At 69.9% G+C, this 12,983-nt stretch overlaps 2 protein-coding genes across 2 annotated transcripts; both read left to right on the forward strand.

Annotated features, from left to right (window-relative positions):
• Positions 1-112: 112 nt before the first annotated feature.
• Positions 113-3,278, forward strand: PET100 (PET100 cytochrome c oxidase chaperone). The gene is made up of 4 exons (XM_074857974.1): positions 113-199; positions 739-825; positions 949-981; positions 1,864-3,278. The coding sequence occupies exons 1-4, from the start codon at positions 113-115 to the stop codon at positions 1,921-1,923; spliced, it is 267 nt and encodes an 88-aa protein (XP_074714075.1). The 3' UTR covers positions 1,924-3,278.
• Positions 949-12,977, forward strand: TRAPPC5 (trafficking protein particle complex subunit 5). Its single transcript, XM_074857972.1, is given in 3 exon segments — positions 949-981; positions 11,911-12,132; positions 12,135-12,977. Coding segments are annotated over 2 exon segments (564 nt in total). The 5' UTR covers positions 949-981; positions 11,911-11,921; the 3' UTR covers positions 12,488-12,977.
• The last annotated feature ends 6 nt before the right edge of the window (positions 12,978-12,983 follow it).

The raw sequence follows: 12,983 nt of genomic DNA on the forward strand, positions 1-12,983 counted from the left end.
ATTTCCCGCGCTCTCACTGGCTGCTTCTTCCGTCCTTCAAGGTCTCGCCCCGCCCTCCCCTGACGCGTGCCGTTCAGCCCAATGGGAGGCGGCGGTGCTGGGCGCTCGGCCAATGGGCGGCCGCCGTGTTGCGGGGTGGGGGAAGCGGAAGTGCGGGGACCTTGGAGGAGCCATGGGGGTGAAGCTGGAGATCCTGCGGGTGCGGGGGGGGCAATAAGGGGGTGGGGGTGTCAGATGGGGGGGGGGCAGCTGAGGGGGGGTAGCCCTGGGGGGGCAGTTGAGGGGGGCAATTGCGGGGAGGGGGGGCAGGAGGGGCCTGTCCTGCCCCGGGGGTGACATCCTGCCCTGGGCTGGGGGACACAGGGTGACGCCCGGGGGGGGACAGGTGGCTCTGGGAGGGCAGGTGACCTGGGGGGGGGTGACAGGTGACCCGCGGGAGGGGTGGGGGGCAGGTGGCCCGGCGGGGGTGGCTGGTGGCCGAGGGCGGGGGCTTGACAGGGTGACATCCGGGGGGGTGACAGGTGACCCCAAGGGGGGTGAGAGGGTGGCCCGGGAGAGGGGCGGTGACAGGTGACCCCAAGGGGGTAACAGGGTGACCCGGGGTGGGGGGGGGGGATGGCAGGTGGCCCAGAGGAGGTCAGATAACCTGGGGGGGGGCAAGGGGGCAGGTGGCCCGGGGAGGGGTGACAGTGTGACCCCCGGGGGGGGGGCAGGGGGTGACATGTCCCTTGTCCCCAGATGGTGCTTTATTTGTCCTTCCCGGTGACCGTGTTCTGGGTGTCCAACCAGGGCGGGTACTTCCAGCGGCACGTGGTGGAGCGCAAGGTGGGGGCGGGGCTGGGACCCCTGGGGGGGGGGGGGGGGGGGGCAGACCCCTAGGGGTGTGTGTCCCCCCCGCCCCGGGGTGTCCCCACCCCTCCCCCACTGACCCCCCCATTCTTCCCCCAGAGGGAGATTTTTCCTCCGGATGACCCCAACCGGGTAAGGACCCCCCTGGTGTCCCCAACATCCCCCCTGGTGTCCCCAACGCCCCCCCCGATGTCCCCAATGTCCCCCCCATCCTCAACATCCCCCCTGGTGTCCCCAATGTCCCCCCTCATCCTCAACATCCCCCCTGGTGTCCCCAACATCTCCAGTGTCCCCCCCCAGTGTCCCCAATGCCCCCCCCTCGATGTCCCCAACATTCCCCTTCCCCCCAGTGTCCCTCCCCCCGGTGTCCCCAACATTCTCCTGGTGTCCCCAGTGTGTCCCAAACATCCCCCCCCCCATGTCCTCAGCATCTCCAGTGTCCCCAATGTCACCCCCACAGTGTCCCCAACATCCACCCCAGTGTCCCCAATGTCCCCCCCCAATGTCCCAAACATCCCCCCCATCCCCAATGTCCCCAGTGTCCCCAACCTGTCCCAAATATCCCCCCCATGTCCCCAACATCTTCAGTGTCCCCCCTGGTGTCCCCAGTGTGTCCCAAACATCCACCCCCAGTGTCCCCAATGCCCCCACACCATGTCCCCAATGTCATCCCTGTCCCCAATGTCGTCCCCCCCCCCGTCCCCAACATCCTCCTGGTGTCCCCAACATCAACCCCAGTGTCCCCAATGTCCCCTCTCAGTGTCCCAAACATCCCCAATGTCCCCCCCAGTGTCCCCCAGTGTCACCCTTCTCCCTGACGTCCCCAAGGAGTCTTCTCCCTGCCCCCCCGCCAGTGCCACCACAGCCCCACACCAGGTTGGGGGGACACAGGGGACACCTCCACACCTGGGGACACTCGTGATGCTCCTGTCCCCCCCCTCCCTGGGGCGTGGTCCCTCCCCGGGGCCACCCGTGTGTCCGCGCTGTCCCCTGACCCCCGTGTCCCCCCCCCAGCGACGGGCGATAGCGGAGCTGAAGCAGCGGCTGCGGGAGGGGAAGGGGACACAGGACTGAGGGGACACGGGGACACCCGGCCACCACCACCTCCTGCCACCCCCACAGTGACACGGGGCACCCGTGGCAGCACCGTGACACCAGCGCTGTGGCCATTGGTGACAGAGGGGACACGTGGCCACTCGATGTGGCTTCGTCATGACGCCGGGGCCATGTTGGTGACAGAGGGGACACGTGGCCTTGTCCTGTCACCGTGGCCATCTCCTGAGGCCATCACTGTGGTGACAAAGGAGACACGTGGCCACATTTTGTCACCCTGGCCACGTCCTGATGCCATCGCTGGGGACATGTTGGTGACAAAGGGGACACATGGCCGCATCTTGTCACCATGGCCGCCTCCCACTGCCATCGTCAGAGCCGCGTTGGTGACAGAGAGGACATAGAGCCACGTCATGATGTCACGGGCACGTCCTGATACCGTCGTCGTGGCCACCTTGGTGACGAGGGACACGTGTCTTCATTCTCCTGCCATCCTTGTGGCCACGTTGGTGACAGAGGGGACGCGTGGCCACTTGACGTGGCTTCGTCATGACGCCGTGGCCATGTTGGTGACAGAGGGGACACGTGGCTTTGTCCTTGTGCTATCGCTGTGGCCATGTTGGTGACAGCAGGGACACATGGCCACATCCTACCGTCACAGGCGTGTCCTGGTGCTGGTGTCACCTTGGTGACAAAGGGGACACACATTTTCTCGTGCCATCGCTGTGGACGTGTTGGTGACAGAGGGGACACGTGGCCACATCCTGATGCCATCGTCACAGCCACGTTGGTGACAAAGGGGACACATGTGTTCGTTCTCGTGCCATCGCCGTGGCCACATTGGTGACAGGTGACACACGGCCACATCTTGTCACTGTGGGCACCTCCCAGTGCCATGGCCACGGCCACGGCGGTGACAGAAGGGACACGTGGCCGCATCTTGTCACCATCCCCACGTCGACACCATCGCCGTGACCCCGTTGGTGACAGAGAGGACACACAGCCGCGTGCTGTCACCATGGCCACGTCGTGACGCCATCACTGTGACTGCAGTGGGGACAGAGGGGACACGTGGCTTCGTCCTGCTGCCATCGCTGTGACCCCGTTGGTGACGGAGGGGACATATGGCCGCATCTTGTCACCGCATCCGTGACAGAAGGGACACGTGGCCGCATCCTGATGCCACCTCCACGGCCGCGCAGGTGACAGCGGGGACACGTGGCCGCCCCCATGTCCCTACCCTGGTGGCCAGTAACAGGGGGACACGTGTCTGTAGCTGCCACCCTCCCGGTGCCATCGCCGTGACCTCGGTGGTGGAGGGGACAAGTGACACCCCTGGGTGTCCCCACCCCCAATAAACGGAGCTGGCACTGGCACCGCCTGCGTGGGGGGGACACGGTGACGGGGGGGTCCCTGCGGTGTCACGGGGGCGTGGCCTGGGTGTCCCCCAGTGCCACCTGGACAGCCTGTGTCCCCTGAGGGCCACGTGTCCCCCTGTGTCACCCATCTGCTGTGGGTGTCCCCTGCCCCTTAGTGCCACCACTCCGGGTGTGTCCTGTTCCCTAGCGTCACCTCTTTGGGTGGCTCATGTCCCCCAGTGCCACCCCCTGGGTGTCCCATGTCCCCTAATACCACTCCTCCGGTGTCCCCTGTCCCGTAGTGTCACCTGTCTGCTGGGGTGGCACCTGTATCCCCTAGTGTCACCCACTTGTGTGGGTGGCACCTAGTGGCACCCCCCAGGTGTCCCCAAGTATCACCCATCTGCTGTGGGTGTCCCCTGTCCCCTAGCGCCACCCCCCAGGTGTCCCCTGTTCCCTAGTGCCACCCCACTGGGTGTCCCCTGTCCCCTAGTGTCACCTGTCTGCTGGGGGTGTCACCTGTGTCCCCAGGTGTCACCCATCTGCTGTGAGTGTCCCCTAGTGCCACCCCTCTGGGTGTCCCTTATCCCCTAGTGCCACCCCAGGTGTTCCCTGTCCCCTAGTGCCACCCCCTGGGTGTCCCGAAGTGTCACCCATCTGCCGTGGGAGTCCTGTGTCCCCTAGTGCCACCCCCCAGTCTCCCCTGTCCCCAGGTGCCACCCAGCAGCAGCAGGTTCCTTGTCGCCCCCCCCCCCCCCCCCGATGCCACCCCTGTCCCCAAGGCCATTCCCGGGTGTCACAAGCCCCACAGTGACGCGATCAGGGGGTGGTTTATTGGGGGGGGACAGGCGGGGAGGGGACACGGGGTGACATCGTGGCCTTGGGGACAGGGGGGGGTCGGGGGCAGCGCCTGGCTCCGGGGGCTCAGTCCTGCGGGGAGATGGGGGGCGGGGATGGCACCTGGGGGGTGTCCCCTGGGTGTTGCCCCCCCCCCCCAGGGTGTGTCCCCCCACATCCCCTCCACCCTGGTGCACCCCCCTCTCTGGGTGCCCCCCCCCCCTCCGGTGTCCCTTCAGGTGCCCCCCCCGCCTCGGTTCCCCCCACCCTGAGTGTCCCCCCAAGCCCCCCCGCCCTGGATGTTGTGTGTGTGTCCCCCCCCGGGGTGTCCTCGTGGGGCTGTGCCCTCCCCCCCCCCGGTGTCCCTTCGGGTCCCTCCCCCCCCTCAGTGTCCCCCCCCCCGGGTTCCCCCCACCCTGGGTGTCCCCCCAAGTCCCTCCCCCACCTCTTGGGGTTGTGGCCCCCCCCCGCCCCCCCAGTGTTCTCCCCCCGCCCCTGGTGCCCCCTCTGGCGTTCCCCCCCCTTCCCTGGGGTTCCCCCCCCTTCCCTGGGGTTCCCCCCCCCCCTCCGTGCCCCCCCCCACCTTGTCGGGCCCGATCCCGGGCAGCCGGGCCACCGGCAGCCGCTGTTCGTCCATTCGCCGCCCCTGGGAACTCGCCACCAGCTCCAGCAGCGCCGCCAGCTCGGGGGGGGGGGGGCTGCCCCCCTCCTCTGCACCGCCACGAGTGGGCGACCCAGCGCCGCACACCCGTGGCACCCACAGACCCCCCACGGCACCCACAGACCCCCGTGGCATCACCCACGGCACCCACCGAGTCCCACAGACCCCCCCCCCACGGCACCCCTGTGGCACCCCCAGACCCCCACGGCATCACCCACGGCACCCACAGACCCCCACGGTATCTCCCACCGACTCCCACGGCACCCACAGACCCCCGTGGCATCACCCACGGCACCCACCGAGTCCCACAGACCCCCCCCCCCGGCACCCCTGTGGTACCCCCAGACCCCCACGGCACCCCCAGCTCCCCACAGGCCCCCCACAGCATCACCCACGGCACCCACAGACCCCCCCACGGCACCCACAGACCCCCGTGGCACCCACCGACCCTGACAGCACCCACAGACCCCCCGTGGCACCCACAGCCCCCCGCGGCATCACCCACGGCACCCACAGACAGTCCACGGCACCCACAGATGCCCCCCAGCTCCTCACAGACCCCCCCGTGGCACCCACAGACACGCCACGGCACCCACAGACCCCCCTCACAGCACCCACCGACCCCGACAGCACCCACAGACCCCCCGTGGCACCCACAGCCCAATCGACCCCCCACGGCACCCACAGCCCCCCGCGGCATCACCCACGGCACCCACAGACCCCCCCCAGCTCCCCACAGACCCCCCCGTGGTACCCACAGACCCCCCTCACGGCACCCACAGCCCAACCGACCCCCCACGGCACCCACAGCCCCCCACGGCATCACCCACGGCACCCACAGACCCCCCCACAGCACCCACAGACCCCCGTGGTACCCACACACCCCCCCCACGGCACCCACAGCCCCACCGACCCCCCGTGGCACCCACAGCCCCCCGCGGCATCACCCACGGCACCCACAGACCCCCCACGGCACCCACAGCCCCCCCCGTGGCACCCACAGACCCCCCACGGCACCCACAGACCCCCCCACGGCACCCACCGACCCCGACAGCACCCACAGCCCCCCCCGTGGCACCCACTCCCCCCCCCCGGCAGCCGCCCCACGACACCCACCACCCTCAGCGCCCCGCAGCACCCCCCTATCCCCCCATCCCCAGTGTCCCCCCTTTCCCCCCGCGTGTCCCCGCGTCCCCCCGTGTCCCCCCCCCCCCCCGGTGCCCCCCCCGTGTCTCGCGCTCACCGTCGCCCCCCCTCAGGCTGCAGCGCTGCTCGTCCATGCGCGCGCCCTGCACCGAGCTCAGCAGCGAGAAGAAACCCTCCTCCTCCGGGGACCCCCCCGAATCCGGGGACCCCCCCGAATCCGGGGACCCCCCCTGCTCCGGGGACTCCCCCTGCAACCGGGACCCCCCCCCCACGGTCATGGGGACCCCCCTGAAACGGGAGGGCCCCCCCAGAAACGGGGACCCCCCCCTGCTATGGGGAGCCCCTGCTCCAGGACCCCCTGTATTGGGGACCCCCCCCCGCTGCTCCGGGGACCCCCCCCTGTATTGGGGACCCCCCCCCGCTGCTCCGGGGACCCCCCCTGCAACCGGGACCCCCCCCCACGGTCATGGGGACCCCCCTGAAACGGGAGGGCCCCCCCAGAAACGGGGACCCCCCCCTGCTATGGGGAGCCCCTGCTCCAGGACCCCCTGTATTGGGGACCCCCCCCCGCTGCTCCGGGGACCCCCCCCTGTATTGGGGACCCCCCCCCGCTGCTCCGGGGACCCCCCCTGCAACCGGGACCCCCCCCCCACGGTCATGGGGACCCCCCTGAAACGGGAGGGCCCCCCCAGAAACGGGGACCCCCCCCTGCTATGGGGAGCCCCTGCTCCAGGACCCCCTGTATTGGGGACCCCCCCCCGCTGCTCCGGGGACCCCCCCCTGTATTGGGGACCCCCCCCCGCTGCTCCGGGGACCCCCCCTGCAACCGGGACCCCCCCCACGGTCATGGGGACCTCCCTGAAACGGGGACACTCCCCCCTGAAACAGGGACCCCCCCTGCTACGGGGAGCCCCTGCTCCAGGACCCCCTGTATTGGGGACCCCCCCCCCGCTGCTCCAGACCCCCCCTGTATTGGGGACCCCCCCCCTTATGAGGAACCCCCTTTCTACGGGCACCCCTCCCTGTAAAGGGGACACCCCCCCCGAAATGCCCCCCCACCTTTGCTCCGCTGACCCCCCCTTGCAATGGGGACCCCCCCCCTTTAATGGGGACGCCCCCGCTCCAGGACCCCCCCAAGAACCCCTTTAACAGGGACCCCCCCCCCCCAAAATGGGGGACCCCCCCCCCAGGGAATAGAGACACCCCCCTGTAGTGGGGACCCCCCCACGGGCGCCCATCCCCTCCCCATGGGTGCCCCCACCCCTGGGTGCCCCCCCCTCCCCTTTTTACTCCCTCCATCCCCCCCCACGCGTGCTCCCCCCCCCATGGGTGCCCCCCACCCATGGGTGCCCCCCCCCACCCCACGGGTGCCCTCACCTCCGCGGGCGCGTGGCTGGGTGCTGTCTCCCCCGGGGCGGCCATGGTGGGTGCAGCACCCACACCCCGCGCCGCGACTTATACCCGTGGGGGCCGGGGGGGTGTCACGGGGGGGGGAGGGTCACGGACACGGGTGGGGGGACACGGGGATGATGGGAGCGCGGGGGGAGGGGGGGGGGCACGGCTGGACAGGGCGGGGGGGGGGGCTGGGGGGCACCCATGGGTGCTGCGGGTGTTTGGGGGTGCTGGGAGGGGGGGTCAGGGTGCTCGTGGGTGCTCGTGGGGGGCTCAAGGTGTCCGTGGGTGCTGTGGGGTGTCCGTGGGGGGTCGTGGGGGGGCTCAGGGCGCCCGTGGGTGCTCTGGGGTGTCCGTGGGTGCTGTGGGGTGTCCATGGGGGGTCGTGGGGGGCTCAGGGCGCCCGTGGGTGCTGTGGGGTGCCTGTGGGTATTCATGGGGAGCTCAGGGTGTCCGTGGGTGCTGTGGGTGCTCGTGGGGTGCCCGTGGGGGGTCGTGGGGGGACTCAGGGCGCCCGTGGGTGCTCTGGGGTGTCCGTGGGTGCTGTGGGGTGTCCATGGGGTGTCCGTGGGGGGCTCAGGGCACCCGTGGGTGCTGTGGGGTGTCCATGGGGGGTGTGCGGGGGCTCAGGGCACCCGTGGGCGCTCTGGGGTGTCCGTGGGTGCTGTGGGGTGCCCGTAGCGCCCCCGTGGGTGCTCCGGGGTGTCTGTAGGTGCTCAGGGTGCCCGTGGGTGCTCCGGGTGTTTGTGGGTGCTCCGGGTGCTCCGGGCACCCACGGGTGCCACACGCTCGTGGTGGGGGGGGGTGTGCGGGGGCGGGTGTTGGGGGGGGGGGGTGATGGGTTGGGGGGGCCGCCCCCGCCCCCGCCGTGTCCCCAATCCCCCCCTGGCAGCCGCGAGCAATTAACCAAATGGCTCTTAATTACACCCATAATTCCCCCCCCCCCAGTGCGGGGGGGTCCGGACACCTGGGTCCCCCCCGGGGGGGCGGGGGGGGGCACCCGGATGTCTGGGCCCCTCCTCCAGCCTCTGGGCAACCAGTTGATGGGGGGTGGGCGCTCCCCACCCCCCACTTGGGTGCCACAGCACCTTTGGGTGCTGGGGGGGGCACCCATGGGTGCCGGGGGGGGTAGTGAAGGGCCTCGGTGCTCGCCCAGCTGCACCCTGGCACTGGGGACACCCCCCCCACCCCGGTCCCCAAGGCCACTGTCCCCTCCCCAGGGACCCCGAGGTGCCGTGTCCCCTCCGGGGGGTCCCCAAGGCCCCGTGTCACCTCCCCGGGGACCCTGAGACCCCACGGCCCCTCCGGGAGCCTCCATGTCCCCCCACGTCCCCCCATGTCCCCTCATGTCCCCCCATGTCCCCTGATGTCCCCCCATGTGTCCCCCATGTGTCCCCATGTCCACATGTCCCCCCATGTCCCCATGTCCCCATGTCCCCCCATGTCCCCCCATGTCCCCCGATGTCCCCCCATGTCCCCCCATGTCCCCCCATGTCCCCTGATGTCCCTTCATGTCCCCCGATGTCCCTCCATGTCCCCTCATGTCCCCCCATGTCCCCTGATGTCCCCCCATGTGTCACCCATGTGTCCCCATGTCCACATGTCCCCCCATGTCCCCCATGTCCCCATGTCCCCCCATGTCCCCCCATGTCCCCCGATGTCCCCCGATGTCCCCCCATGTCCCCCCATGTCCCCCCATGTCCCCTGATGTCCCCCCATGTGTCACCCATGTGTCCCCATGTCCACATGTCCCCCCATGTCCCCCATGTCCCCATGTCCCCATGTCCCCCCATGTCCCCCGATGTCCCCCGATGTCCCCCCATGTCCCCCCATGTCCCCCCATGTCCCCTGATGTCCCCCCATGTGTCACCCATGTGTCCCCATGTCCACATGTCCCCCCATGTCCCCCATGTCCCCATGTCCCCATGTCCCCCCATGTCCCCCGATGTCCCCCCATGTCCCCCCATGTCCCCCCATGTCCCCTGATGTCCCTTCATGTCCCCCGATGTCCCTCCATGTCCCCTCATGTCCCCCCATGTCCCCTGATGTCCCCCCATGTGTCCCCCATGTCCCCCCATGTCCCCATGTCCCCCCATGTCCCCTGATGTCCCCCCCATGTCCCCCCATGTGTCCCCCATGTCCCCCCATGTCCCCCCATGTCCCCCATGTGTCCCCATGTCCCCCGATGTCCCCCCATGTCCCCCCTGTGTCCCCTCTGTCCCCCCCGAACTTGCTCAGCTCCTTGTGGCACCTTCCTGAGGATGGGGGAGCCCCTGGGGGACATTGGGGACATTGAGGATATTGGGGGGACATTGGGGACGTGGGGGACATTGGAGGGACATTGGGGACACTGGGGACACTGGGGGGGCCCAGTGGGTCCCCGTGGGAGTGGGGGGGTGGGGTGGGATCAGGGGTCACCGTGTGGGGGAGGGGAGGTCCCCTCGACCTTCCATCCCCCCCTGCCTGCCGCTCCTGATGACGTCACCGCGGGCCCCGCCCCTCCCCCACCCCAGCTGGCGGCCCCCGGTGTCCGGGTGGGGGAGGGGCGGGGGGACCCCACCGTGTGTGTGTGTCCCTTGTCCCCTCCCGTGTCCCCTCCCCCTGCGGGCGTGGCCAATCGCTGCCGGGGGCGGGGCTTCGGCGGGGGCGGGAAGGGCCGCGCTGCCCCCGCCCCTTCACACAAGCCCCGCCCCATTCTCGTTCGTGGCCCCGCCCCGCCGTTGCCCCGGGTGACGCCACGCCCCCCCGCCCCCCCCGCCCCCCCCCCGGTCGCTTTGCGGCGGCCGCGCGGCGCTTTTACGACGGTGTCGGCCGTAAAGCGGGAGCGCGGAGCGGCCGCCGGCGGGTCGGTACCGGGGGGGGGTTTGGGGGGAGGGGGGTGAGGCCCGATTCCCCCCCCCCCCGCCATGAGCCCCCCCAGCCCCTGGGGTCCCTGCTGGGTGCCCCTCCCCCTCCCCGGCCGTGCCCTGAGCCTTGGCGGGTGCCCCCCGCCCCCCCCCGAGCCCCCAGGGGTCCCCCCCAGCCCCTCAACACCCCCCTGCCCCCCCATCTGCCCCCTGACCCCCCCTCACCCTCTCTTGTTGCCCCCAAACCCTCCAACACCCCCCTGACCCCCTCCAGCTGCTTCCCGACCCGCTCAAGCCCCCCCCCAACCCCTCCAGGTACCCGCTGACCCCCCCTAACACCCCCCAACCCCTCCAGGTACCCGCTGACCCCCCCTAACACCCCCCCAACCCCTCCAGGTACCCGCTGACCCCCCCTAACACCCCCCAACCCCTCCAGGTACCCGCTGACCCCCCCTAACACCCCCCCAACCCCTCCAGGTACCCGCTGACCCCCCCCTAACACCCCCCCAACCCCTCCAGGTACCCGCTGACCCCCCCTAACACCCCCCAACCCCTCCAGGTACCCCCTGACCCCCCCTAACACCCCCCAACCCCTCCAGGTACCCCCTGACCCCCCTTAACACTCCCCTGACCCCCTCTGGCCACCCCTCAACCCCTCCAGGTACCCCTCAGCCCCCCTAACCACCCCTCCCGACCCCCTCTAACACCCCCCAACCCTCTCCAGGTACCCCCTGAGCTCCTCTAACCCCCCCAACCCCTCTAACCCCCCCCTGACCCCCTATAACCGTCCCCCGACCCCCTCTAACCCCCCCTGACCTCCTCCAGCTGCCCCCGACCCCCTCTAACACCCCTCTAACCCCCCCTACCCCCTCCAGCCACCCCCTGACCCCAACACCCCCGACCCCCTCCAGCTGCCCCTCAACCCCTCCAAGTGCCCCCCAACCCCCTCTAACCCCCTCTAGGGGTTATAACACCCCCCCGACCCCCTCTAACCCGCCCGACCCCCTCTAACACCCCCCCGACCCCCTCCACCCACCCCACAACGCCTCCAAGTGCCCCCAGATCCCCTCTGATGCCCCCCAGACCCCCTCTAACCCCCCCATACCCCCTCTGACCCCCTCTAACCCCCTCAAACCCCCCCCGACCCCCTCTAACACCCCCCCGACCCCCTCCACCCACCCCACAACGCCTCCAAGTGCCCCCAGATCCCCTCTGATGCCCCCCGACCCCCTCTAACCCCCCCATACCCCCTCTGACCCCCTCTAACCCCCTCAAACCCCCCCCGACCCCCTCTAACACCCCCCCGACCCCCTCCACCCACCCCACAACCCCTCCAAGTGCCCCCAGATCCCCTCTGATGCCCCCCAGACCCCCTCTAACCCCCCCATACCCCCTCTGACCCCCTCTAACCCCCTCAAACCCCCCCCGACCCCCTCTAACACCCCCCCGACCCCCTCCACCCACCCCACAACCCCTCCAAGTGCCCCCAGATCCCCTCTGATGCCCCCCGACCCCCTCTAACGCCCCCCAGATCCTCTCTAACCCCCCCCAACTCCCCCTGACCCCCTCTAACCCCCCAGACCTCCTCTAACTCCCCCCCGACCCCCTCTAACCCCCCCTGGCCCCCTCTAACCCCTCCCAACCCCCCCTGACCCTCCCAACCCCTCCCAACCCTCCCCAGACCCCCTCTAACCCCCCCTGACCCCCTCTAACCCCACCCAGACCCCCCCCAACCCCCTCTAACCCCCCATTCTCCTCCCCCCCCCAGTCCCCAGGACCATGGACGCCCGTTTCACGCGGGGGAAGTCGCCGCTGCTGGAGCGGGCGCTGGGCCGGCCCCGCACCGAGGTGAGCCTCAGCGCCTTCGCCCTCCTCTTCTCCGAGCTGGTCCAGTACTGCCAGAACCGCGTCTACTCGGTGGCCGAGCTGCAAGCCAAGCTGGCCCGTTTGGGCCACCAAGTCGGTCTTCGCGTTTTAGACGCTTTGGTAGCCCGGAGAAAAGCGGCCGGCGTGAAACCAAGGTCCTCAACGTCCTCCTCTTCGTCAAGGGCCCCGTTTGGCGCGCGCTCTTCGGCAAAGAAGCCGACAAGTTGGAACAAGCCAACGACGACGACAAGACCTACTACGTCATCGAGAAGGAGCCGTTGGTCAACACCTACATCTCGGTCCCCAAGGAGAACAGCACCCTCAACTGCGCCGCCTTCACCGCTGGCTTGGTGGAGGCCGTCCTCACCGCCAGCGGCTTCCCGGCCAAGGTCACGGCTCACTGGCACAAGGGCACCACCCTCATGATCAAGTTCGAGGAGGCCGTCATCGCCCGCGACAAGAGCCTGGAGGGGCGTTGAGGGCGAGCGGGGCGGGGTGGCCTTGGGTGGCCTTGGGGATGTTGGAGGTGGTTTGGATCCCTCACGGCCATCCTTTGTCCTTCCTGATGGCCCTTGGCCACCCCTTGGGGACGCTGGAGGTGGTTTGGGTTCCTCGACGTCATCCCGTGTCCCTCCTGATGGCCCTTGGACACCCTTGGGGACACTGGAGGTGGTTTGGGTCCCTCACAGCCATCCTTTGTCCTTCCTGATGGCCCTTGGCTTCTCCTGGGGTCCCTTTGTGTCCCTGGCCACCATCTCTTGTCCCTCCTGATGGCCCTTGGCCACCCTTGGGGACATTGGAGGTGGTTTGGGTCCCTCACGGCCATCCTTTGTCCTTCCTGATGGCCCTTGGCCACCCCTTGGGGACGCTGGAGGTGGTTTGGGTTCCTCGACATCATCCCGTGTCCCTCCTGATGGCCCTTGGACACCCTTGGGGACATTGAAGGTGGTTTGGGTCCCTCACAGCCATCCTTTG

This window comes from Strix uralensis, unplaced genomic scaffold, assembly GCF_047716275.1.
Source record: "Strix uralensis isolate ZFMK-TIS-50842 unplaced genomic scaffold, bStrUra1 scaffold_456, whole genome shotgun sequence".
In the NCBI taxonomy this organism is placed as follows: Eukaryota; Metazoa; Chordata; class Aves; order Strigiformes; family Strigidae; genus Strix; species Strix uralensis.

Excerpts from the sequence above, each read along its gene's own strand:
- PET100 (XM_074857974.1), top strand. The coding sequence starts at position 113 with ATGGGCGGCCGCCGTGTTGCGGGGTGGGGGAAGCGGAAGTGCGGGGAC. Across the intron at positions 200-738 it reads TGAAGCTGGAGATCCTGCGG|ATGGTGCTTTATTTGTCCTT; the intron begins GTGCGGGGGGGG and ends CCTTGTCCCCAG. Across the intron at positions 982-1,863 it reads CTCCGGATGACCCCAACCGG|CGACGGGCGATAGCGGAGCT; the intron begins GTAAGGACCCCC and ends TCCCCCCCCCAG.